Here is a 25454-nt window from a genome sequence, read left to right as displayed (position 1 = left end):
GAGGACTAGAAAGGTTAGGTGAAGTAAAAAGAATTAGTGCCAGAGTCATTTAATGAGTGACAGAACTGGAATTAGAACCAACGTCTCTGGCCGGGCACGGTAGCTCACATCTGTAATCCCAGCACTTTGTGGGGCTGAGGTGGGCAGATCATGTAAGGCCAGGAGTTCAAGACCAGCCTGACCAACATGGTGAAACCCCGTCTCTACTAAAAATACAAAAATTAGCTGGGAGTAGTGGTGCACACCTATAATCCCCGTTACTTGGGAGGCTGAGGCAGGAGAATTGCTTGAACCCAGGAGGCGGAAGCTGCGGTGAGCCAAGATGGCGCCATTGCACTCCAGCCTGGGCAACAAAAGCGAAACTCCGTCTTGAGTGGGAGGAAGAAAAAAAGAACCCAGGTCTCCATACAATCAGCTCAAGGATCTCACAATGACTCTGCTCTTAGAAAGGGCCTTCTCTAGAAAACAGGTTGAAGCAAGGCTAGGAATCAATAAGGGACATCGATATTTTGTCTCTCCTCTCCATCACTTTCTGTTCCCTCTGTACTCTGAATAGTCTTGCTTCTCTTTGGTCTCATTTTCTATTTATTTATTTTTTTTGAGATGGAGTGTCACTCTGTCGCCCAGGCTGGAGTGCAGTGGCATGATGTTGGCTCACTGCAACCTCCGCCTCCTGGGTTCAAGTGATTCTCCTGCCTCAGCCTCCCAAGTAGCTGGGATTACAGGTGTGTGCCACCACACCTGGCTAATTTTTTTTATTTTTAGTAGAGATGGGGTTTCACTATGTTGGCCAGGCTGGTCTCAAACTCCTGACCTCAGATGATCCACCCGCCTCAGCCTCCCTAAGTGCTGGGGTTACAGGGGTGAGCCACCGTGCCCAGCCTCTTTCATCTCATTTTCTTTCCTTTCCCCATCCCATGCCTGACCTGGTCCTTTTCCTTTCTTCCCAGTTCACTATAAAAATAATTTTTTAAAATTATTATTTGTTTTGTATGGAGATGGGGTCGCCCTATGTAGCCCTAGTTTTAAACTCCTGGCCTCAAGCAAACCTCCTGCCTGGGCTTCCCAAAGTGCTGGGATTACAGGCGTGAGCCATCATGCCCAGCCCCATCCCCACCTCTCTCTCTCTTAATCCTCTGTCTTCCTGTTTGCTCACCTAGGTCAGTCTCTCCTCTTCTTTTCCTTCTCCTCATCCCTTCTCCCCATCACCTCTTCCAGTTGGTTCCCTCTTTTGACTCCACTAATTCGCAATGGCTCTGATTCTCATCTCCTTTGAGAATTTTGAGACTGTGGTCCAGAAGGGAGGACACTTGGGTTCAGAACTCAGTAGCATGCGTGTCCCTCTGCTCAGCCTCACTTTTCTCTGTATCCTAGGAGATTGACCAAACAAACTGCCCAGACAATGTGAGTTAGAACCTACGTATTCCAGGTCTTGCTGTTTCCTCTGGTGTCTAATGGTAGAATGGGAAGGATGCCCACAGCTGATGCAGGTGCAATGAGAAGAGAAGGAACAAAGGGTTTGGGAGTGAGGGCACTGGGAAAAACACAGAGGATGACATCTGAGAATAAGAAAGGTTGGTCTTAAATATTAACTCATAGACACATATATGGAGATCTTTAATGATATAGTAATTACCTCTCTAATACAGATACGAAAATAGAGACACAAAATGAGATGGGAAGTAGCCCAGAGCTGCAGAGCACGATTTGGTCCTCAATTTCTAAGAGACTTCATGTCACCTAGAGGGATGGACTTTGGCAGAGTTACCAATGGCACCAAGGAGATTACAGTGGGATTCAAGGTGTCTCAGGTCTCTCTGAGGGGCAAGAAAGAAGAGAATCATTTTGCCTACTCCCTTGCTTCTGAGAAGGATTATGCCTAACCTGGTTCATACAGAGGACAAAATAGCTCTGGTCACAGGTCACAGAATGTTGGAGCTTGAACGTCTTTTTTTTTTTTTTTTTTTTGAGACAGAGTCTCGCTGTCGCCCAGGCTGGAGCGCACTGGTGTGATCTTGGCTCACTGCAGGCTCCGCCCCCCGGGGTTCATGCTATTCTCCTGCCTCAGCCTCCCGAGTAGCTGGGACTACAGGCGCCCGCCACCTCGCCTGGCTAATTTTTTGTATTTTCAGTAAAGATGGGGTTTCACCATGTTAGCCAGGATGGTCTCGATCTCCTGACCTCGTGATCCATCCGCCTCGGCCTCCCAAAGTGCTGGGATTACAGGCATGAGCCACCACGCCCGGCCAGTTCTTTTATAACACATCTAATGCAGACATTCCCGGCTACATCAATAGCCTCTGGAATGTCTTAAAATTGAGATCCTTAGCCCTACCCAAAAATCTACCAGATCAGAGTTACCCAGGGTGGGGCTCAAGAATATATTTATTTTTAACAAGTACATTTGGTACACAGGCAAGTCTGGGAAACCCTAAACTCTCTCGTATCACAGATCTGGAAGTTGTGGCTCCAGGTCCCGTAGCTAGTTAATGGCACAGGCAGAACTAGAAGTAGGTTTTCTTACCAACATAGCACTCTGGTGCACTAAGAAACTGCTCTGGCCCATGGAATAGGCAAAGAGCAAGTTCCTTAGAGAACTTTCTAAGGGACTTTCATAACTCTCTCTATTACCAGGGATCTCTGATTCCCCATGGTTCTTGGCCAACCCCTATTTTGCAACCCTCAACAAACTGTTAATGAATATATGCTGAAGCTTAGCTACTCTAATTTTTTCTTCCCTTATTGGGGGTGGGGCTTACCTCAGGAGTGGCTAGGGTTGGCACTTCTGGCCCTGCATAAGCTAAGAGGTACCTCATATAAAGGGCGACTGACACAGCCAGGAGGAAAGCTCTAAGGATCAAGGAGGATAAGCTAGAGAGAAGCAGGAGGTGGGAGCCCTGTAGAGCTGTTGGGATGAGGAAAGGAGTCTAGGGTACAATTTAACCAGGGTGGATAAGAATCTAGAGGGCAGAGGTAGGGACTCAGGGAAGACAGAGCTTAGAGCAGAGGCTAGTCAGAGCTTCCAGACCCTTACCGTGGGCAGGAGAGCAGAATAGCAGTCCTGTGTTTCCTGTGTCTGTGAGCTGTGCCTCCCGAGCTCTGCGATGCTGTGGGATCAGGAAGCCCAGCCTGGCTCCTTTTCTCTTTTGCTCCCCTTGCACTGGCTTGTTTCCTCCCCTCTTCTACAGCAGCTGGCTGCTGGGACTGGCGAGTTATAGCCGGAGGGAAGCAGTAAGAAGGGGAGAGGTGTGAGCTCTCTCCAGTCCAGCCTATCCAACTCTTAAAGGCCCAGGACACTGGTCAATGTGAGGGAGTAGTGGGGGTGGGGTGGGGAGAGAAGGATTAAGGGCACCACATCTCCAGGGAGGAGGAGCCTGGCTGCCCTTCATCTTGATGCCAGCCCTCATTGACCCCAATCCCGTAGTAGCTCTCAAAGTGAAGGGAGTGTCCTCGTTGCAGTGCTCTGTCAATCAATGCTTTTCATTCTGGTTCCTGCATGTAATACGGCTGTCTTTGCCCTTATTTAATCTGGCTCCTTTCCATAGTGTCTGTTTCCACTGGCCTGCTCCTGTATCTCTGAATCCTGCCTGCAGGGCACTCACTGTAGCTCTGTCCCACAGGAAAAGAAAGAAATAAGATGGGAAAAGAGGAAGATGAGGAGAACGGGAGGACAGGAATGATGATAGAATGTAGAGGGACAGATAGGTTAGAATCTATGTATATTTTAGGCACTCATTAAATATTGAAAGAATGCATAGATGAATGTGTGAAACAGTTCATTTTTTTTTAACATCCATTCATTCCTCCTACAAACATTTGTTCAGCACCTCTGGGTTATAAGTCATAGCCCTCAGAATGGAGGTAGCACCTTCAGGACATACATGCATGTTTATAAAGATGTGTGCAGAGATGAAGCATAGGCTCAGAGGGGAACTGTGTGAAATGGTGTAATTTTAAGTGTGCTGACGTCTGGCTGCCTATCATGGTTTCCACAAGCATCCCTCAACTGCCTAATATTTTACCATTAGTGATTATAGCTACATTTTTTAGTCCCATTAAAATAAAATCCTCTTAAGTGATTACTATAAAAGTCAGGATAGTGGTTACTGTTGGGAGGGGGAGGAACTGTGGTGAGATGGGACACAGAGGGGGCTTCTGGCATAGCTAGCTAAACTCTATTTCTAGTTCTAAGTGCTAACAACGGTCTTCATAATTTATTAAGCTATACATTCTCTTGATATACTTTTCTATATGTGTTTTTAAAATTTTTTTTAGGTCTCATTTAAAATATATAGCTGTGTTAATTTTTGAAGGCTTAATGATTTTAAACATACATATATATGTATATATATATATATTTTTTTTTTTTTTTGAGATAAGAGTCTCGCTGTTGCCCAGGCTGGAGTGCAATGGCGTGATCTTGGCTTACTGCAACCTCCACCTCCCGGGTTCAAGCAATTCTCCTGTCTCAGCCTCCTGAGTAGCTGGGATTACAGGCGCATGCCGCCACCCCCAGCTACTTTTTTGTATTTTAGTAGAGACGGGGTTTCACCGTGTTGCCCAGGCTGGTCTTGAGCTCCTGAGCTCAGGCAATCCGCCTGCCTCGGCCTCCCAAAGTGCTAGGATTACAGGCGTAAGTCACTGCACCCAGCCGATTATAAATAATTTTTTAAAAATTCAATCCTAAGGTCAAAGTAGATTTTAAATAATTTATACCTAGGTTGGGTTGTCTATATTCTTTACTGAGAACAGGTTTTGATAGAAGAGTAGTAGTATGAAGGAAGGGGACGCATTAAGAGGGAGCCCATTCATGGGGAACAGGAAGATTGGGGGGCATCGTAGTTTAAACTGTGCTGACTTCAGATTTGACTTAATAGAGGCCCTGTTTTACATGCTTGTCTTGCTCTCCCATTTCTACTTCCCCAACATGGCCAGCTTATTTTTCCAAGCCTCACCTTTACAGTCCACACTCCTCTTCTACACCCCCAGATTATATACCATCTTTCTGAGTCACTATTTGAATCAATTTAATGCTGCCCAACCTCCTTCCCTCTTGGGTGATCTGTGAGGGGTGTTATCACTCATAGTGGATTTTCTGGGAGAGTCTAGATCTCAAATATTCTGTTTCAATGTTCTCATGAACACAACAGTATTCTTCAGCCCATATGTTCTGATTTTTGGGGCAGGGACTTGGAGACTTTCACAAGGTTGGTATGGTTCCAGAGTGACAAGGCATGCCCACTGCAGGACTCTCATGAAACAGAGGGAGGGAGCAGACAGACAGGGCCCCCCGGGCACAGTAAATGTCCATCTGGTATGGTTATTCCTATTTCCACCATGATCTTGGCTGGCCCTTCCCCCACTGTTGTCTATTATTAACAGATCCAGAAACCTGATCAGGGCAGTAGCAGCAGAGGGACTTTCTGGGAACCATGCCCAGGAAAAGCCTAGAAGCCCTAAACTGAAATGAAGCAGCAGCTGGCAAAGAGGAAGACCTAAACATGGTACTCTCGCCCTGCCACCCAGGCCTGCCTAGACCTTCTTCCTGACATCCAGAGCAGATACCACCCAATTAAATGTCTCTGCTTGTCAGGACACACAGGCTGGAAAGTCTGAGATCAGTTCCCCAGACTATCCAACCAAACTACTCAAACTTCTGAAATAAAGCCCAACTCCTTCCTGATCAAAAACGCAACTCAAAACAGTAAATTCCATTTAAAAATCATCAATATAAGGCCAGGCACAGTGGCTCCCCTGTAATTCCAGCACTTTGGGAGGCCGAGGTGGGAAGATTGCTTGAGTCCAGAAGTTTCAGACCAGCCAGGGCAACACAGCAAGACTCTGTCTCTTAAAACAAAAAAAATCAGGGCCGGACACGGTGGTTCACCCCTGTAATCCCAGAACTTTGGGAGGCCGAGGTGGGCAGATCACGACGTCAGGAGTTTGAGACCAGCCTGACCAACATGGTGAAACCCGATCTCAACTAAAAATATAAAAATTAGCCAGGTATGGTGGCATGTGCCTGTAATCCCAGCTACTCAGGAGGAGGCTGAGGCAGGAGAATCGCTTGAACCTGGGAGGCAGAGGTTGCAGTGAGCCGAGATCGCAACACTGCACTCCAGCCTGGGCAACAGAGCGAGACTCTGTCTCAAAAAAAAGACTGGGCACGGTGGCTCACGCCTGTAATCCCAGCACTTCGGGAGGCCGAGGCAGGTGGATCACTTGAAGTCAGGAGTTCGAGACCAGCCTGGTGCCTGGTCAACATGGTGAAACTCAGTCTCTACTAAAAATACAAAAATTAGCCAAGCATGGTGGTACATGCCTGTAATCTCAGCAGCTCAGGAGGCTGAGGCAGGAGCATTGTTTGAACCTGGGAGGCGGAGGTTGCAGTGAGCTGAGACGGCGCCATTGCACTCCAGCCTGGGTGGGTGACAGATCGAGATTGTGTCTCAAAAAAAATAAATCAATATGAGACCACCTGTAGAATTAAAAGCCAGGATATATAACTTCAAAAGACCAGAGAATATACATATACATACATATATATATATATAGCCACTCCTCCATTCTAACAGAATTTAAAAGCAGAGTCCCAGTTCTGCTATTCAATTCTTTAAGTGGGCGTGGGGAGTGGGCAACAAGGTGGTATTAAAAAACTCAGAGAACAAGATGATGGAAAGTAGAATAAAAAATACAAATAGTATTTTACGCCAAGAAATAAAACTTTCAGAAAAGGTCATAAAACAAAATATAAGTGTGTGCTATTGGTAAGAGTCATGTCTACAGGCCGGGCACGGTGGCTCATGCCTGTAATCCCAACACTTTGGGAGGCCAAGGCAGGCAGATCACTTGAGGCCAGGAGTTCGAGACTAGCCTGGCCAGCATTGTGAAACCCCATCTCTACTAAAAATAAAAAAAACAGTCGGGCATCATGATGCATCCCTGTAAGGCCAGCTACTCTGGAGGCTGAGGCAGGAGAATCACTTGAACACAGGAGGCAGAGGTTGCAGTGAGCCAAGTTCGCGCCACTGCCGCTGCACTCCAGCCTGGGTGACAGAGCAAGACTTCGCCCTAAAAAAAAAAAAAAGAGTCACATCTACAAAAAGGTGTTACTAAAAAGAAAGGAAAGGCCGGGCACAGTGGCTCATGCCTGTAATCCCAGCACTTTGGGAGGCCAAGGCGGGTGGATCACTTGAGGTCAGGAGTTCGAGACCAGCCTGACCAACATGGGGAAACCCCGCCTCTACTAATAAATATAAAAAATTAGCCGGGCGTGGTGGCGCATGCCTCTAATCCCAGCTACTTGGGAGGCTGAGGCAGAAGAATCGCTTGAACCTGGGAGGCAGAGGTTGCGGTGAGCCAAGATGGCGCCACTGCACTCCAGCCTGGGCAACAAGAGTGAAACTCTGTCTCAGGAAAAAGAAAAAAACAAGAAAAAAGTTCCAGCCTGGGCAACATAGCAAGACCTTGGCTCTACAAAAAAGTAAACACTCTCTTTTAGTCCCAGCTACTTGGGAGACTGAGATGGAAGGATCACTTGAGCCCAGAAGTTAGAGGCTGCAGTGAGCCACGATCATGCTACTGCACTCAAGCCTGGGTGACAGAGTGAGATTCTGTCTCAAAACATAAAATAAAATAAAATAAAAGTTGAAAGTTAAAGGAAAGTGGCTGTGTGTGGGGGCTCACTCACGCCCGTAATCCCAGCACTTTGGGAGGCTGAGGTGGGCAGATCATGTAAGGCCAGGAGTTTGAGACCAGCCAGGCCAACACGGTGAAACCCCCAGCTCCAGATTGTTGCTGTGTCTGTGTAGAAAGGGGTGGGCATAGGAGATTCCATTTTGTTCTGACTGGGAGAAATTCTTCTGCCTTGGGATGCTGTTGATCTATGGCCTTTCCCCCAGCCCCCATGCTCTCTGAAACATATGCTGTGTCAACTCAGGGTTAAATGGATTAAGGGCGGTGCAAGATGTACTTTGTTAAACAGATGCTTGAAGGCAGCATGCTCTTTAAGAGTCATCACCACTCCCTAATCTCCAGTACCCAGGGGCACAAACACTGCAGAAGGCCGCAGGGTCCTCTGCCTAGGAAAACCAGAGACCTTTGTTCATGTGTTTATCTCCTGACCTTCTCTCCACTATTATCCTATGACCCTCCCATATCCCCCTCTCCGAGAAACACCCAAGAATCATCAATAAATACTTCATAAATTTAAAAAAAAAAAAAAAAACAAAAAATAAAAAAATTAGCCGAACGTAGTGGCACATGCCTGTAATCACAGATACTCGGGAGGCTGAGGCACAAGAATTGCTTGAGGCCGGGCATGGTGGGTCATGCCTGTAATCCCAGTACTTTGGGAGGCCAAGCGGATCACAAGGTCAGGAGTTCGAGACCAGCCTGGCCAACATGGAGAAACCCGCCCCCCGCCCCCACACACAATCTCTACTAAAAATACAAAATTAGCTGGGAGTGGTGGTGCATGCCTGTAATCCCAGCTACTCAGGAGGCTAAGGCTGGAGAATCGCTTGAACCCAGGAGGTGGAGGTTGCGGTTAGCCAAGATCACGCCATTGCACTCCAGCCTGGGCAACAAGAGCAAAACTCTGTCTCCAAAAAAAAAGAAAGAATTGCTTGAATTCGGGAGGCAGAGGTTGCAGTGAGCTGAGATCATGCCACTGCAGTCCAGCCTGTGTGACAGAGCAAGACTCTCTCTCTCTCAAAAAAAAAAGTTAAAGGAAGAACTCCAATTTTGTTCTTAAGATTGCCTTGGCTGTGCACGGTGGCTCATGCCTATAATCGCAGCACTTTGGGAGCCCAGGAGTTTGAGACTAGCCTGGGCACATAGTAAGATTTTGTCTCTACAAAAAATAAAAATATGGCCGAATGCAGTGGCTCACGCCTGTAATCCCAGCACTTTGGGAGGCCGAGGTGGGTGGATTACGAGGTCAGCAGTTCAAGACCAGCCTGGCCAAGATGGTGAAACCCTGTCTCTACTAAAAATACAACAAAAAAAATTAGCCAGGCATGGTGGCAGACACCTGTAATCCCAGCTACTTGGGAGACTGAGGCAGAGGATTCTTGAACCTGGGAGGTGGAGGTTGCAGTGAGCCGAGATCGTGCCACTGCACTCCAGCCTGGGCAACAGAGCAAGACTCCATCTCAAAATAAGTAAATAAATAAATAATAAATTTAAAAAATAAAAATAAAAATATTAGCTGAGTGTGGTGGTGCACATCTGTAGTCCCAGCTACTTGGGAGACTGAGGTGGAAGGATTGTTTGAGCCCAGGAGGGTGAGGCTGTAGTGAGCCATGATCACTCCACTGCACTCCAACATGGGTGACAGGGACCCTATCTCAAAAAAAAAAAAAAAAAAAATCTCCTCGGCTCTTCTGGCAAAACTTTAGAATCAGCTTACTAATTTTCAGAAAAATAAACGTGCTGGGATTTTACTTAGAACTGAGTTTAACAAGCAGATCAATTTGAGAGAATTGGCATCCTCATAGTATTTTTAATATTGTTTTCCAATCCATGGAGATGATATATTCCTTCAATCATATAGCTTTTTAATTTCTCTCCACAATGTTTCATTGTTTTCAATGTAAAGGTTCTGCAAACTACTTGATATATCTATTTCTAGCTACTTGATTTCTTATGCTTTATAAACTATTTTTGAAATTTTACTATTTATTGTTGTATATGAAAACATATAATTGACTTTGTATTTTTTTTTGAGACGAAGTCTCACTCTGTTGACCAAGCTGGAGTGCAGTGGTGAGATCTCAGCTCACTGCAACTTCCACCTCCTGGGTTCAAGCGATTCTTCTGCCTCAGCCTCCCAAGTAGCTGGGACTACAGGCACGTGCCACCATGCCCAGCTAATTTTTGTATTTTTAGTAGAGACGGGGTTTCACTATTTTGGCCAGGCTGGTCTTGAACTCCTGACCTTGTGATCCTCCCACCTTGGCCTCCCAAAGTGCTGGGTTTACAGGCTTGAGCCACCGTGCCCGGCCATAATTGACCTTTTTATTTTTTTTCGTATATTGACCTTATAGTCTGTGACCTTGCTAAATTCACTTATTAATATTATTATTTTTGAGATGGAGTCTTGCTCTGTTGTCCAGGCTGGAGTGCGGTGGCGTGATCTCGGCTCACTGCAACCTCTGCCTCCCAGGTTCAAGCCTGCTTCAGCCTCCTGAGTAGCTGGGATTACAAGCACGTGCCACCATGCCCAGCTAATTTTTGTATTTTTAGTAAAGATGGGATTTCACCATGTTGGTCAGGCTGGTCTTGAACTCCTGACCTCATGATCTGCCCACCTCGGCTTCCCAAAGTTCTGGGATTACAGGCGTGAGCCACCGTGCCCGGCCTCACTTATTACTTTCTAGGGGTTTGTAGGTTATTTCAGATTATCTACGTACACAGTCATGTTAGCAAATACCAAGGGTTTTTGTTTTTTTTTTCCTTTAAAATCTTTTTTTTTTACTGGCTGATAAATGGAGGTGTGATAGTGGACAAATGCGTTTAATTCCCTGTCTCATAAATAATATTTTATTGAGAGGTTTACTGTAGAGTTTTTGTTGATACTTTTTTTTTTCCGAGACAGAGTCTCACTCTGTCACCTAGGCTAGAGCGCAGCGGCACAATCTCGGCTCACTGCAACCTCCCCCTCCCAGGTTCAAGCGATTCTCCTGACTCAGCCACCCAAGTAGCTGAGGTTACAGGCACCCGCCACCACGCCTGGCTAATTTTTGTATTTTTAGTAGATCTGGGGTTTCACCATGTTGGCCAGGCTGGTCTCAAACTCCTCAGGTGATCTGCCCGCCTCGGCCTCCCAAAGTGTTGGGATTACAGGCGTGAGCCACTGCGCCCAGCCTGTAGACCTCGTCTGTATCTATCTAGATGATTGTGTGACTTTTCTCCTTTTATGTTGATATATGAATTGCATTGTATTTTTTTTCAGATAGAGTCTCACTCTTGCATAGGCTGGAGTGCAGTGGCACAATCTTGGCTCACTGTAACCTCTGCCTCCCCGGTTCAAGTGATTCTCCTGCCTCAGCCTCCCAAGTAGCTGAAATTACAGGCGTGCACCACCACACCCGGCTAATTTTTGTGTTTTTAGCAGAGGCAGATTTTCACCATGTTGGCCAGGCTGGTCTCGAACTCCTGACCTCAAGTGATCCACCCGTCTTGGCCTCCCAAAGTGCTGGGATTACAGGCATGAGCCACCGCGCCTGGTGATTGATTTCCAAGTATTGAATCAATCTTCTTTGTTTGCAATAAATCCCAATTAGATCTAATGCATTATCATTTTTATATATTGATAGATTTAGTATGTCTGGGAATCTTATATCTACATTCATGGGAGAGGTTGGTCCCTGGTTTTCCTTTCTTGTAATGTTCTTAACCAGTTTTGTTGTCTAGGTTATGCTGCTTCAAAAGTGAATTGGGATTTATTCCCTTTTTCTGGAACTTTATATTAGATTACTGGCTTTGGTGTTTCTTCTTTTGCAATGTGTGAATTTAAGGTTATATATTTCTTTTCTTTTTCTTAGACAGAGACTCACTCTATCGCCCAGGCTGGAGTGCAGTAGTACAATCTTGGCTCACTGCAACCTCTGTCTCCTGGGTTCAAGCAATTCTTAACCCTCAGCCTTCCAAGTAGCTGGGATTACAGATGTACATCACCACACCCGGCTAATTTTTGTATTTTTAGTAGAGACGGGGTTTTCACATGTTGGCCAGACTGGTCTTGAACTCCTGGCTTTGAGTAATCCACCCGTTTCACCCTCCCAAAGTGCTGGGATTATGGGTGTGAGCCACCACACGCATCCAAGGTTATATGTTTCTTTTTTTATTATTTTTTATTTTTTTGAGATGGAGTCTCGCTCTGTCGCCCAGGCTGGAGTGCAGTGACGCAATCTCAGCTTACCGCAAGCTCCACCTTCCGGGTTCACGCCATTCTCCTGCCTCAGCCTCCCGAGTAGCTGGGACTACAGGTGCCTGCCACCACGCCCAGCTAATTTTTTGTATTTTTTAGTAGAGACAGGGTTTCACTGTGTTAGCCAGGATGGTCTCGATCTCCTGACCTCATGATCCGCCCACCTTGGCCTCCCAGAGTACTGGGATTACAGGCATGAGCCACCGCGCCCGGCCATATATTTCTTTTTACTCACAGCACCCTCCAACTCCTGGGCTCAAGCAATCCTCTTGCCTCAGCCTCCCAAGTAGCTGGGACTACAGGAGAGTGCCACCACACTCAGCTTTATTTATTTATTTATTTAAACAGATGGGGTCGGCTGCACACGGTGGCTCATGTCCGTAATCCCAGCACTTTGAGAGGCCGAGGTGGGCGGATCACGAGGTCAGGAGTTTGAGACCAGCCTGGCCAATATGGAGAAACCCTGTCTCTATTAAAATACAAAAAAAAAAAAAGAGCAGCCTGCCATGGTGGCATGCGCCTGTAATCCCAGCTACTTGAGAGGCTGAGGCAGAATTGCTTGAGCCCAAGAGGCAGAGGTTTCAGTGAGCTGAGATCATGCCACTGCTCCAGCTGGGGCGGCAGAGCAAGACTTTGGTCCTGTTATGTTGTCCAAGCTAGTCTTGAACTCCTGCCCTCAAGTGATACTCCTATCCTGGCCTCTGAAAGTGTTGGGATTACAGGTGTGAGTCACTTATATCGTGCCATCATTTGAATTTTCTTAGTCTTGCTGTAACCTAGACTGGAGTTCAGTAGTGTGATGGTGGCTCACTGCAGTCTTGAGCTCTGAGGCTCAAGCAATCCCCCGACTTCAGTAGCTGGGACTACAGATGCACACCACCATGCCTAACTTTCTAATTTTTTGGTGGAGACAGTCTCACTGTATGGCCCAGGCTGCTCTTGAACTCCTGGCCTCAAGCAATCCTCTCACCTTTGCCTCCCAAAGTGTTGGAATTACAGGCATGAACCACAGAACCCAGCTTTCCTTTTTTTTAGAGTCTCTGTCACCCCGGCTGGAGTGCAGTGGCACAATCTCAGTTCACTGCAACCTCAGCCTCCCGTGTTCAAGCAATATTCTTGCCTCAGCCTCCCAAGTAGCTGGGATTACAGGTGCCCGCCACCACGCCTGGCTATTTTTTGTATTTTCAGTAGAGATGGGGTTTCACCATATTGGCCTGGCTGGTCTCAAACTCCTGACCTCAAGTGATCCACCTGCCTTGGCCTCCCAAAGTGCTGGGATTACAGGCGAGAGCCACCCCACCCCACTCCCAGCTTTATCACTTAACCAAAAATATTTTCTAGGCTGGGCAAGGTGGCTCATGCCTGTAATCCCAGCACTTTGGGAGGCCAAGGTGGGCAGATCACTTAAGTCAAGAGTTCAAGACCAGCCTGGCCCACATGGTGAAACCCCGTCTCTACTAAGAAAATAAAAAATTAGGTGGGTATGGTGGCGTTTGACTATAATCCCAGCTACTTAGGAGGCTGAAGCAGGAGAATCCCTTGAACCCAGGAGGCGGTGGTTTCAGTGAGCTGAGATCACGCCACTGCACTCCAGCCTGGGTAACAGAGACTCTTCCTCAAAAACATATGTATCTATATGTATAGATACAGATATATATGTATTTTTTTTCTAATTTCCTTTGTGATTTTTTTGACCCATGGGTTATTTAGAATTGTACTGCCTAAGTTTCAAACAGCTAGGGACTTCCTAGTTATTTTCCCTAGCTTACTCCCACTGTGGTCAGAGAATATTGTATTAAATTTTTTGAAAACTTTTTGAGGCTTGATGGTCCAGCTATGATCAGTTCTGATAAATGCTTAGGTGTAATTAAAAAGAATATGTATACTATTGGCTAAGAGTGCAGTGTTCTATGAATGTCATTTAAGCCAGGTATGTTGTTATTCAAATTTTCTGCTTGTTGGCCAGGCACAGTGGCTCATGCCTGTAATCCCAGCACTTTGGGAGGCTGAGGCTGGCGGATCATCTTAGGCCAGGAGTTCGAGACCAGCCTGGCCAACACGGCGAAACCCCGTCTCTACTAAAAATACAAAAATTAGCAGGATGTGGCAGCGGGCGGCTATAATCCCAGATACTCAGGAGGCTGAGGCAGGAGAATTGCTTAAACCTGTGAGGCAGAGGGTGCAGTGAGCTGAGATCGTGCCATTGCACTCCAGCTTGGGCAACAAGAGCAAAACTCCGTTTCCCAAAAACAAAACAAAACAAACCAACAAATTTTCTGCTTGTTATATCTGCTTTTGAAATAAACATATCAAAATATTTTTCCAAAAATTAAATTCCATAATGTATCAGGAAAGAAAAATATAATTTCATTCTGAGGTTTCCTATTCCAAATTTTTTCTCTGAGTTTTTGAAAGCAACAACTTTGTATATCCCCCTTTTCCTAGCCTTTAAGCAGCAGGAACAATGAGCAGAGGAATAATATGTAGTTAGTAAGCAAGGCATGCTCTGAAGGCTACCAATGCTGCTCCTGTTCCACCAGTGAAACAGGCCACAGGCCCTCTAAAGCCCTTGAAAAAAGAACGTGGAAGCATAGGTCAGCTGTGTGAACTGACGGCCAGGCATGGAAACAATCCTGGAGATGTGCTCCAAGCCTTGAACTTGAGGAAATGAACATCAAAGTTCGTAAGATGTTTCAAGCATTACCTTGTCACTATGGAAGTCTCTCCCTACACTGGCACTAAATTCTGGCCAATATGGCCAGGAGTGAAGTTCTGTCCCACTAAAACATACTTTTATCAGGTAAGGGGCATCATCCCCCTCCCAGCCTCCCAAACAGCTTTTGTACCTCAGATGGAGTCTCCCCAAAAAACATGTTCACAAAAGAACCACTACTGCCATCTTGGCAGGGCAGTGTGTGTGTGTGTGTCTGTGTGTGTGTGTGTTGTGTAGGTAGACAGAGGGTAGAAGCAGGCATGACAAGGATCACCTGACCAAAGTGCCTAGTTACCCATATACTGACAGAATAAAATCTCCAGTGTAAAGGAAAAATTATTTTTACAAAAACAGAAGCATGTTTTATTTCAATCCTGTTAAGGGAGAGGGATGGAAAACACAAAATAAGGGGAGGGGTCTCTTTATATAATACGCACATCAGGATCAACTACAATGAATAATACCCATTCCACCCCTCCCCCACCAACTCCTATGTGGGTTCCAAGGCCAGCTGAGAATAGATGGGACAAGAATTAAGACACTTTGGCACAGTAACATGGCCAATGCACCAAAAGATGGAGAGAAGAGAATTTCCCAGGGAGCAAGGCCCTGGGCCTCAGCTGCTTCCCCAGTGGAGCGGGAATGAGAAAACTTTGGCTCAGCAGGAAGGCGGTTGTCAAAAATCTGGGTTACCTTAACTGGACTCTCCAGATCACAGACTACGGGCTGAATAGAGTCAAGATGTCTATCCAGTCCATTCTGTTCTCTGCTTTCTCTAAGATCACTTCTCTTCAGGTTTGCGATTATTGAGGGTTGGCCTGCTTCTCCTCTTCATCTTGGAAGGCAGGGGGAGTAAGTGCTTATTCTGCCCTTCCTATATCTAGGCCACTTAATTACTATTTTCTTGGCTCTGAAGAGACAGAAGCCAACTAACAAGTCCGGCTCTCTTTGTGAAAGTCGGCTTGAAAGAGCCCTTATGTTGGCAAAACTGCCTCTGCAAATGGTTTTTTTTGAGCCTGCCCCTTATAGACCCTCCTCAAGCTTGTTCAGACACCTCAATTGTGTGAAATGCGGGCAGAAAAGACTTGGTCCCTCTCCAGAGTTGGATTAAGCAATCCCATCTTTGATTGGAGATGGGGATGAGAAAGCAGGTGCTAGCAGGGGAAAGGACTGGGGAAAGCAAGGCAGTTTACACTAGGTTGCAGATTCAAGCCTGTGGATTGTGAAGAGCCACCTAAGCTCCAGAGAAGAGGAAATCTCTGACACGATATGAACAAGCGAATATTTTAGCGGCAACCCTGCAATTTCCATAGACCAAAAGAGAATGTGTCAAAAAAAAAAAAAAAAAAAAAAAAAGACTGAGTGAGCAGAACCCAGCCCTCCCTCTTCAATCTGAATAAAATTAACTCATACAGCTAAAACTGCTCAAGTACAATCATGAAGACAGATGGAGCTGCTGAAATTCATACTAAAACAAAGAAAAGGATCAAGTGGACTGTCACCTTAATCCCAAGCACCTCCCTTTTAGAGTTACCGAGAAAATATCTTTGAAAACTTGGATTGAAGGTGAGGTCCACCACCGCCCCTTGTCTCCCAATACAATACCCTTCCAAGACAGCCTGATGAATTAAGACGTCTGTTTTAAGTTTAATAGAAGGGAAGTTCAAAAAGGGAAAGCACTGAGATTTGGGAAAACTAGCAGCTAAAGCCCGAAACAAGGTTAAGGTCCTTGTGGCATTCCGGACTGGGAGTAGAATGGGAGAAGGAAGGGAAACAGGCGGTAGGTTCCTGCTGTCCTTTGGCTTTACATCTTTCCCCTGCCCTCCCATTTCTCCCAACAGCTTGATGCAGCTATTGGCCTGCCAGAGGGGATGTAATGCCCAGACCAACTTTTTATTGAGCTTATGCAGCTAACAGACTTGTAAACAGTGCCAATTGACAAAGTTTTGCTGAATATTACAGCTTGTGCCCACTAAACACACCTCTCTCTGAGATTAAAAACAAAAAAACCAAAGTAAACAAATACTGAGAGAGAATGAAGAGACACATCTTGAGTCTTCCAGGAAGGCAAAATAAAAAACGCCACATGGCTTGGTCCCAGGCGTTCACCATGCCCAGAGTGCTGCTGCTATCACCACTGTCTCCCCTCCCTGCCAGTGGCTAGGTAGAGGTAGGGGAGAAGGGTCATCTTGGACATGCTGCAAATACAGCATTTGCTGGTGTTGACACCCTCCTGGGGCTGTGGTGGCAGACTGCTGTGTCAGGAGCCCATTTCCTGGGAGTAGCAGAGGGAGCCCAGGTCCTCAAGACAGCCTGAGATGGCAGCCCATACACCTCAGCAGGGGTACCTTGCCCCTTTTCTCCAGTGCGGTTCAGCATTGAGGTTGTCTATTCCCAGTCGGTGATAAAACCTGAGCTGTTTTTCTTGTAGGTTCCCCCTCCTTTCCCCAACTTGGGGGAGTAGTGGGAGGGAACAGGGAAGGATCACTGAGGGGGCAGGGGGATACCCCGGGGATCGGTGACCTGGCCCTCTTGCAGGTTCTTCACCAGTTGTGCAAGCCAGCGTTTCGTGGTGGTGTCATCTTTTAGCACCTGGGCGAAGGTTGTGTCTTTCAGCTGGTCAGGGAGGCACTGTCTGAGTGCTTCACGTGCCCTACATCAGAAACAAACAAACCAACCAGGGAGACCAACAAATAAACCCACATTTTGTGGACAGGGAAGAGCCCCCTTCTTAGACATAAATATTTAGAATACTGTGAATCTATGGCTCCTTAAGAAGCCATTAAAATTCTCTAAAGCTATATTGGGCATAGGCTCAGAGATCTCCAAAATCTGTATCCACAAACATTTTCTGAATGATGCCCCGATGTAGAATTTCATGAAAAAGCAAAATTAAAAGGTTCAATAGTTTACTTCCATTCAAACAGCTTTCTGATTTATTAAATACTGTCAAAATACTCATGTTAGAAATATATGGATTATGGCAAATAAAATATTTCAAAAATCAGTACATTAACAAGGATATCATCAAACTTATGATAACTTAATGAATTTTAATTCTATACTAAGTTATCAATTTGTGTCTTTACAGAAATTGCTTCAGTTTTATGGTTAAGAACCTTAATAAGAGATGAGCAGTGAAAACAAAACTATGGTAGCAATATTATCAGATGAACTTTTAAACGTTTCATTTTCTTTGAAAAGATGACCAGCAGAAAGTCAAATCTGAAAACCTAAAAAAGGTAAATGTTAACTATGTATAGAGCTATTTTAAACAAAGTTATAGTTTTTGCACTCAGACTAGTTTTCTTTGTACAAGTAGAATTTTAAATAAACACACTTTTAAACTTTAGTGAAAACAAGAACCACTGAAGAACAGGATAAAATGGTCAACAAACAGGTAGGGCTTGAATAAACTCAGTGGCAGGAGACTGAGTTCACATTAAATCAAATCAAGCTAGCTCTGTTCCCAGGAACACAGAAATTGCTCCATTATGTGGTTTAGCAGAATATGAGCAAGTTGCTTTCAGCATGAATTATGGATTTCCAAATAAAAAGGTCAAACATTTCTAAAATGCATTATATCTACAATGTATGATTTCTGGCAGAAAGATTATGAACATAAGCAGATAAAATAATTAGCTCAAGAAACTTATAGGAATCAAGGAGAGAATTGGAAATAGAATTCAAGAGCCCTCTGGGCTGTGTTCCTTTTTAAGAGATCTTTGAAAATATACTTCTCTTTCTGACCACGTAGAGTAGCAACAGAAAATTCAAACAACAGGAGTAATGAATGCATCATAAGGTTTCCTTTGGAATTGCCTAGACTCTCTGGAATTTCACAGTAGGATGGAGAGTTACAGTGAGAAGATGAAACTGACGGCTACTAAAATTCAGCATTTCAGATTTTAAAAGGAATCTAAGTTCTGTCTCAGACAAACTAAATGTAGTTATATCCCCACTTCCCTGTCCTAAAGACACAGGAGCTATGCCATGAGATTAGGAAACTGTTCAGCAGAGTACTTCCCTAAAGTCCTATACATCCTATAAATGTTTACCTGGGGTTATCTGAAAGTCGAAGGTAACATCTCACTACATGCTTCAGCAGACGGGCAGAAGGCTCTTTGGATAGCTGCAGGACCATCTTACCCTGTTTCCCCCAAAATAAGGGGAGGGGTTGGAAAAAACACACAAAACACAAACAAATTCTAATTGACATCAGAGATCAGATAGTCCAAGAATCATAAAAGGTTCCAAAATTGTTAGTTCTAGTCAGAAGACTGAAGTTGTTCAATGCCAGTTATAAAGAGATTAAGCTTTGTGATGAGAAGTAGTTGTAAAGGGGATAGATGAAAGAACTCACCAAGATCATGGCAACATGGGAGAAACGCTCATACGTCTGACATATATAAGCCAAACCAGTGTCATCTAACAAGATCTTCTGGAGGATGAATGTGGCAACCTGAAGCAAAACAAAATCGAAGAGTTTATAAAGTTGCTCAGATTTAATCTTCTCATTTTCTACTCATTTTCCCAGGCATGACTATCAGTCAGAAAATTGAGCAAGCAGGGATCCTTGTATATTATGAACAACTTTATCATATATGTATAGTACAAAGAATAATAAATATTACCATATTGAACATTACTTTGTACCAGTTTTTTTTTTCTAGAGGCTTTACATGCTTATCTTATTTTTATAATAAATCGATGAGGTAGGTACCGTTATTATTCTCACTTTACATACAAGGGTAGGTTCTGCGTAATTATCAAATTCTTAAAAACTCAGAGACCTTCTCATTTATAGAGTACCTACTATGTGCCAGGTATAACTGTTAATCAATAATGCACCAGGTTAAGGTCCCAAGTGACAAAGTTACTATGGCAGAGCTGAGATCCAAGCCTCATTTGAATGTCTAAGGCTCTTGTCTTTTCCATAGGCCAAGATGATTTATTCAGCTATGCCTCCTCTCTTCCAGATGAAGTAAGGCCTTCCTTTTTTTTTTTTTTTTTCTTTTTTTTTTTTTTAGATGGAGTCTCACTCTGTCGCCCAGACTGGAGTGCAGTGGCTCCATCTCAGCTCACTGCAACCTCTGCCACCCTGGTTCAACTGATTCTCCTGCCTCAGCCTCCCGAGTAGCTAGGATTACAGGCTCCTGCCACCATGCCTGGCTAATTTTGGTATTTTTAGTAGAGACGGGGTTTCACCGTCCTGGCCAGGCTGGGCTTGAATTCCCTGACCTCGTGATCCACCTGCCTTGGCCTCCCAAAGTGCTGGGATTACAGGCGTGAGCCACTGCACTCGGCTGAGATAAGGCCTTTTTTGTTCTTAAAAGATCTTGAAGAAATAAGATTTTTAAGCTTCTCTTTGAAGATTATCTAACAGTAATAAAACATATCCTGGCTGTGAAGCTTATATGTGGCCTTAATTTTTCCCTCAACTTGAGCTCATTAGCTCTTACATAGAAGAGATATTAATATATTAGTTTAATTTAAATCAGACAATCACAATGATACTCTTTCTTGGCTGCTCATCAAAATGAATTGTGGAATTATTTTACTATTTTATTGGGCTTATAACACTGTAATAGGCTGAACAATGGCTCTCAAAGATATCCAGGCCCTAATCACCAAACTCTGCAAATGTTACCTTAAATGAAAAACGGGACTTTGCAGATGTGATTAAGTTAAGGATATTGAGATGGGGGATTATCCCTGTTTATCCAAGTAGGCCTTAAATGTAATAACAAAGTGTCCTTAAAAGCAATGTAGAGAAGGCCAGGCAAAGTGGCCCATGCTGGTAATCTCAGCACTTTGGGAGGCCAAGGTGGGAGGATTGCTTGAGGCCAGGAGTTCAAGGATGCAGTGAGTTATGATCATGCCACTGCACTCCAGCCTGGGCGACAGAGAAAACCCCATCTCTTAAAAACAAACAAACAAAAAAACCCAACAACAACAAAAAGAGAGATGTAGAGAGAGATTTTACCACAAAGGAGAAAGCAATGTGACAAGCAGAAAGATTTGAACATGCCACATTGCTGGCTCTGAAGAGGGAGGCGGCCATAATCCAGGGAATGCAAGAAATGCAGTTCTAGAAGCTGGAAAAGGCAAGAAAAAGACTCTCCTCTATATCCTCCAGGGAAAGCATGACCCTCCTGATACACTGACTTTAGATTGGTGAAACTCATTTAGAACTTGTGACTTCCAAAACTATAAAACAGTAAACTTGCATTGTTTTAAGCCACTACCCTTCTAGCTTGTGGTAATTTGTTATAGCAGCAGGGTATATAGGAACCTAATATAAACATATACACAGTAAAGTGTGTTAAGTACACTAATCTTAAGTGTACCTTGAATTTTTACCTATGTACACATTATGTACTATAACCAGATTAAAATACAAAATATTGTATAAAATACAGAATATTTGGGAGGTGGAGGCAAGTGGATTGCCTGAGCTTAGGAGTTTAAGACTAGCATGGGCTACATGGCGAAACTCCATCTCTACTAAAAATACAAAAAATTAGCTGGGTATGGTGGTGTGTGCCTGTAGTCCCAACTACTGAGGAGGCTGAGGCACGAGAATTCCTTGAACCCGGGAGGTGGAGGTTGCAGTGAGCCGAGATCACTCCACTTCACTCCAGCCTGGGTGACAGAGTGAGACTGTCTCAAAAAAAAAAAAACAAAAAACAAAAAACAAAAAAAACCCCAAAAAACCAGAAAAAAGCAATATTTCTACCAACTCAGGATTCCAGCATTCCCTTCTACCTTTCCCCAGTCAATGTCCTTCCCTCAGAGGTAACCACGAATCCAACTTATTGCCAGTAATCGGCTTTGCTTGTTCTTAAACTTCACATAATCAACATACAGTATGAATTCCCATGTGTCTGGCTTCTTTTGCTCAACAATGCCTTTGACAGTCATCCATATATTGCATATTTAAAATAAAAAGCTTAAAAATAGCCAGGTATAGGGATGTGTGCCAGTATCAAAGCTACCTACTCCAGAGAGGGAAGTGGGAAGACTGCTTGAGCCCCGGAGTTCAAGGCTATAGTGTGCCATTATCATGGCTGTGAATAGCCACTGCATTCCAGCCTGGGCAACATAGTGAAACCTCGTCTCCTTAAAAACGATAAATTGGCCAGGCACAGTGGCTCATGCTTGTACTCCTAGTACTACGGCAGAAGGCAGGAAGATCCTTTGAGCCCAGGAGTTCAAGAGTAGCCCAGGCAACATAGGGAGACCTTGTCTTTACAAAAAATACAAATAATTAGCTGAGTATGGTGGAGCAGGCATGTGGTCCCAGCTACTCGTGACGCTGAGGTGGGAGGATCAACTGAGTCTAGGAGGTAGAGGCAGCAGTGAGCCATGCCTCTCTACTCCAGCCTGGGTGACAGAGAGAGATCCTGTCTCTAAATAAATAAATAATTTAATTAAAAATTAAAAAACCAGTGTTCACTTAAGACAGCACATATACTAAAATTGGAACAACACAGAGATTAGTGTGGCCCCTGTGCGAAGATAATACACAAATTCATGAAGCATTCCATATATATATTTTTAAAAGTAAAAAGCGAAAAAAATCATTATACCTGTTTACACTCAACTCAAGAATAAATATTTGTTAGACTAAAAAAGTAATTTAATGTGACAAGGCACATTTTAGAGCAGAGGTTGAATACTACCCAAAATAGCAATATGGAAAAGTAACCTTGAAAAAAATCAAATAATATGAAATTAAAAAATTGAAAGTGATTAGAGAAAAAAATACGAAAGACAGATAATAGAGCATAACTGATGTTGTTGAACCAAGAGGCTTGAACAAATAAAAGAGAAAAATATACAAATCAACAAAAAAGATACAAGTAATATGCTCTTTCAGAAAAAAAATTGAGGCTGAGTGCGGTGGCTCATGCCTGTAATCCCAGCACTTTGGGAGGCCGAGGTGGGCGGATCATCTGAGGTCAGGAGTTCAAGACTGGCCTGGCCAACATGACGAAACCCAATCTCTACTAAAAATACACAAAAAAAATTAGCTGGGAGTGGTGGTGTGTGCCTGTACTCCCAGCTACGTGGGAGGCTGAGGCAGAAGAATTGCTTGAACCTGATAGGTGGAGGTTGCAGTGAGCTGAGATTACATCACTCCATCTCAAAAAAAAAAAAAAAAAAAAAAAAAAGGCCAGGTGGAGTGGCTCACGACTGTAAACCCAGCACTTTGGGAGGCTGAGGCGGACAGATCACCTGAGGTCAGGAGTTCAACACCAGCCTGGTTAATATAGTGAAACCCCATTTCTACTAAAAATACAAATATTAGCTGGGCATGGTGGCACATGCCTGTAGTCCCAGCTACTTGGGAGGCTGAGGCAGGAGAATTGCTTGAACCCAGGAGGTGGAGGTTGCAATGAGCTGAGATTACACCACTGCACTCCAGCCTGGGTGACACAGCGAGACTCCATCTCAGAGGAAAAAAAAAAAAAAAAAAAAAGATACATGATTATCAAATGAACTTTAAAAATAATAAAAGACACTTGTAAGTAACCACACAAAAAAGCAAGTTCACCTAAAAAAGGAAAGAATTAGGCTGACTCTGAGACTTCTCTGCAATATTCAATGTTAGAAGACAAAAGGACTATGGCAATAGAGGTCTGAGACAGAACAATGAGGTAAGAATTCTGTACAATAAGTAAGAATTCTGTACCTTGTCATGTTGTCATTCACGGTTAAAGTACATAGTAAGCAGAAGCTCAAGTACATATAATTATGTATTTAAAAAAAGCCTGGTTACAGAAGGAGCAGGACTGAAATTTTAAAATTAAAAAAATGAAACTGTAATAATATACTTAGAATTTACCTGTGGAGTGAGATGTGGGTCTGGAGAAAAGAAATTTAGTGTTTAACTTGATTTTCTTCTGAATGGTTTGGGTTTTTCAATAATTGTTTTATAATAATTTTTATTCAAAAGAGAAAAAATATTCATACAAATTTCAAAAGCTTGAAGACCCAGGACCATAAGGAAAATGATCCCAGGACCATAAGGAAGCAGCTCAAGAGTCAACGCAATGTAAAATCTAAGTTAAAAGCACATACTGTTTTAGAAAGTTCACTTCCAGATTCCATAATTCGCAAACATAAAGGGATAATTTCTGTTGTCAATAAAAAGTTGATTACTTCTTGTTCATCTGTTTTCACCAGGGCCCCTAAAGAAAATAAGGACAAACAAAATTATATTACAGTTAGGGTTTCCAGTTAACATTAACTTCGAACTGTTTATCCAGTGAGTTGTGAACTTAAATAACAGAACACAAACTGGGGTTTGTTAAAGGAATCAGATTCACACTCGTATTAAAAAAAAAAAAAAAAAAAGAGGAAGAGGGCGGTGCAGTAGCTCACACCTGTAATCCCAGCACTTTGGGAGGCCGAGGCGGGCAGATCACTTGAGGTTAGGAGTTCAAGACCAGCCTGGCCAACATGGTGAAACCCCATCTCTACTAAAAATACAAAAATTAGCAAGGCATGGTGGCAGGCTCCTGTAATTCCAGCTACTCGGGAAGCTGAGGCAGGAGAATCAATTGAACCTGACAGGTTACAGTGAGCTGAGATCACACCACTGCACTCCAGTCTGGGCGACAGACTCTCTCTAAAAAAAAAAAAAAAATGCTTTCTGTACTAAATTGTCTTTGTACCTTTGTCAAAAATCAACTGACCATATATGTGTGGGTCTATTTCTGGACCCTTCATTCTGCTCCAATGGTCTGTAAATCTTTCTTTTCTTCAATATTACATTGCCTTGACTACTATAGTTTTCCAGCAGGTGTGGAACTCAGGTAGTATATGTCTTCCAACTTTGTTCTTTTAAAGAAATGTTTGGATATTCTAGTTCCTTTGGCTTTCCATATAAATCTTAGGATCAGTCTATTAGAAGGCTGCCATAACAAAATACCATAGACCGGTGGCTTAAACAACTGAAATTTATTGTCTCATAGTTCTAGCAGCTGAAAGTCTGAGATCAGGCTGGGCACAGTGGCTCACACCTGTAATGACAGCACTTTGGGAGGCTGAGGCAGCTCCTCACCTGAGGTAAGGAGTTCCAAGACCAGCCTGGCCAACATGGTGAAACCCTGTCTCTATTAAAAATACAAAAATTAGCCGGGTGTGGTGGCGCGCACCTGTAGTCCCAGCTACTCGGGATGCTGAGGCAGGAGAATTGCTAGAACCCAGGAGGTGGAGGATGTAGTGAGCCAAAATTATGCCACTGCACTCTAGCCTGGGCAACAGAGTAAGAATCTGTCTCACAAAAAAAAAAAAAAAAAAAAAAAAAGCTGAGATCAGGGTGCCAGCATGGTATGGTATAGTTCTTGTAAAGGCTCTCTTCCTGGCTTGTAGATGGCCAGCTTCTCACTATGTCCTCACATGGCAGAGAGCGAATGAGGGAGAACAAGCTCTTTGGTGTCTCTTCTTAGAAGAATACTAACCTCATCATGAGGGCCATGTCCTCATCTAAACCTAATTATCTTTCAAAGGTCCAAATACCATCTCCAAATTACCATGACATGAGGGGGTAGGGTTTCAAAGCATGAAATGTTGGGGAGGACACAATTCAGTTCATAGCAGTCAGCCCGCCAATTTCTAAAAAAAATGCTGCTGGGATTTTGTTGGAATTACTCTGAATCTACAGATCAGTTTGGGGAGAATGAACAACTTAACAATACTGAATCATTGATACACCAATCAATGAACATGGTTTATCTCTGCATTTTATTTCATTAGAAATCAGTTTTGTAGTTTTTAGTTATAGATCATGCATAT

The 25454-nt window shown here is 43.9% G+C and overlaps 2 protein-coding genes, 1 long non-coding RNA gene and 1 other non-coding gene across 16 annotated transcripts in view; 2 read left to right on the top strand and 2 right to left on the bottom strand.

Moving 5' to 3' along the window:
• PLCD4 (phospholipase C delta 4) overlaps positions 1–4240 on the bottom strand; it is a 30386-nt gene extending 26146 nt beyond the window's left edge. For 3 of the 12 annotated variants that reach the window (XM_054548480.2, XM_054548482.2, XM_024242857.3), the window contains exon 1: positions 3035–4234. The gene's annotated coding sequence lies outside the window, so the exon portion shown is untranslated. 12 annotated transcript variants of the gene reach the window in all.
• Positions 1395–25454, top strand: part of LOC134759622 (uncharacterized) — a 25385-nt gene continuing 1325 nt past the window's right edge. The window contains exon 1 of the long non-coding RNA XR_010136111.1: positions 1395–1574. This is a non-coding gene — a long non-coding RNA (uncharacterized LOC134759622). The remainder of the gene's footprint in view (positions 1575–25454) is intronic.
• CNOT9 (CCR4-NOT transcription complex subunit 9) overlaps positions 14988–25454 on the bottom strand; it is a 27743-nt gene continuing 17276 nt past the window's right edge. Inside the window, 4 exon segments of one of the 2 annotated variants that reach the window (NM_001132981.1) lie at positions 14988–17301; positions 18707–18798; positions 19012–19110; positions 23736–23845. In NM_001132981.1, coding sequence (NP_001126453.1) covers positions 17133–17301; positions 18707–18798; positions 19012–19110; positions 23736–23845 — 470 coding nt within the window. In that variant the 3' untranslated portion in view covers positions 14988–17132. 2 annotated transcript variants of the gene reach the window in all.
• Positions 22100–22204, top strand: LOC112132440 (U6 spliceosomal RNA). The gene has a single exon (XR_002914211.1). It is a non-coding gene; the product is annotated as a U6 spliceosomal RNA (small nuclear RNA).

Source organism: Pongo abelii, chromosome 11 (assembly GCF_028885655.2).
Source record: "Pongo abelii isolate AG06213 chromosome 11, NHGRI_mPonAbe1-v2.0_pri, whole genome shotgun sequence".
In the NCBI taxonomy this organism is placed as follows: domain Eukaryota; kingdom Metazoa; phylum Chordata; class Mammalia; order Primates; family Hominidae; genus Pongo; species Pongo abelii.
Note: the sequence above shows the minus strand (reverse complement) of the source record. Positions and strands in the feature narration are given on the sequence as shown.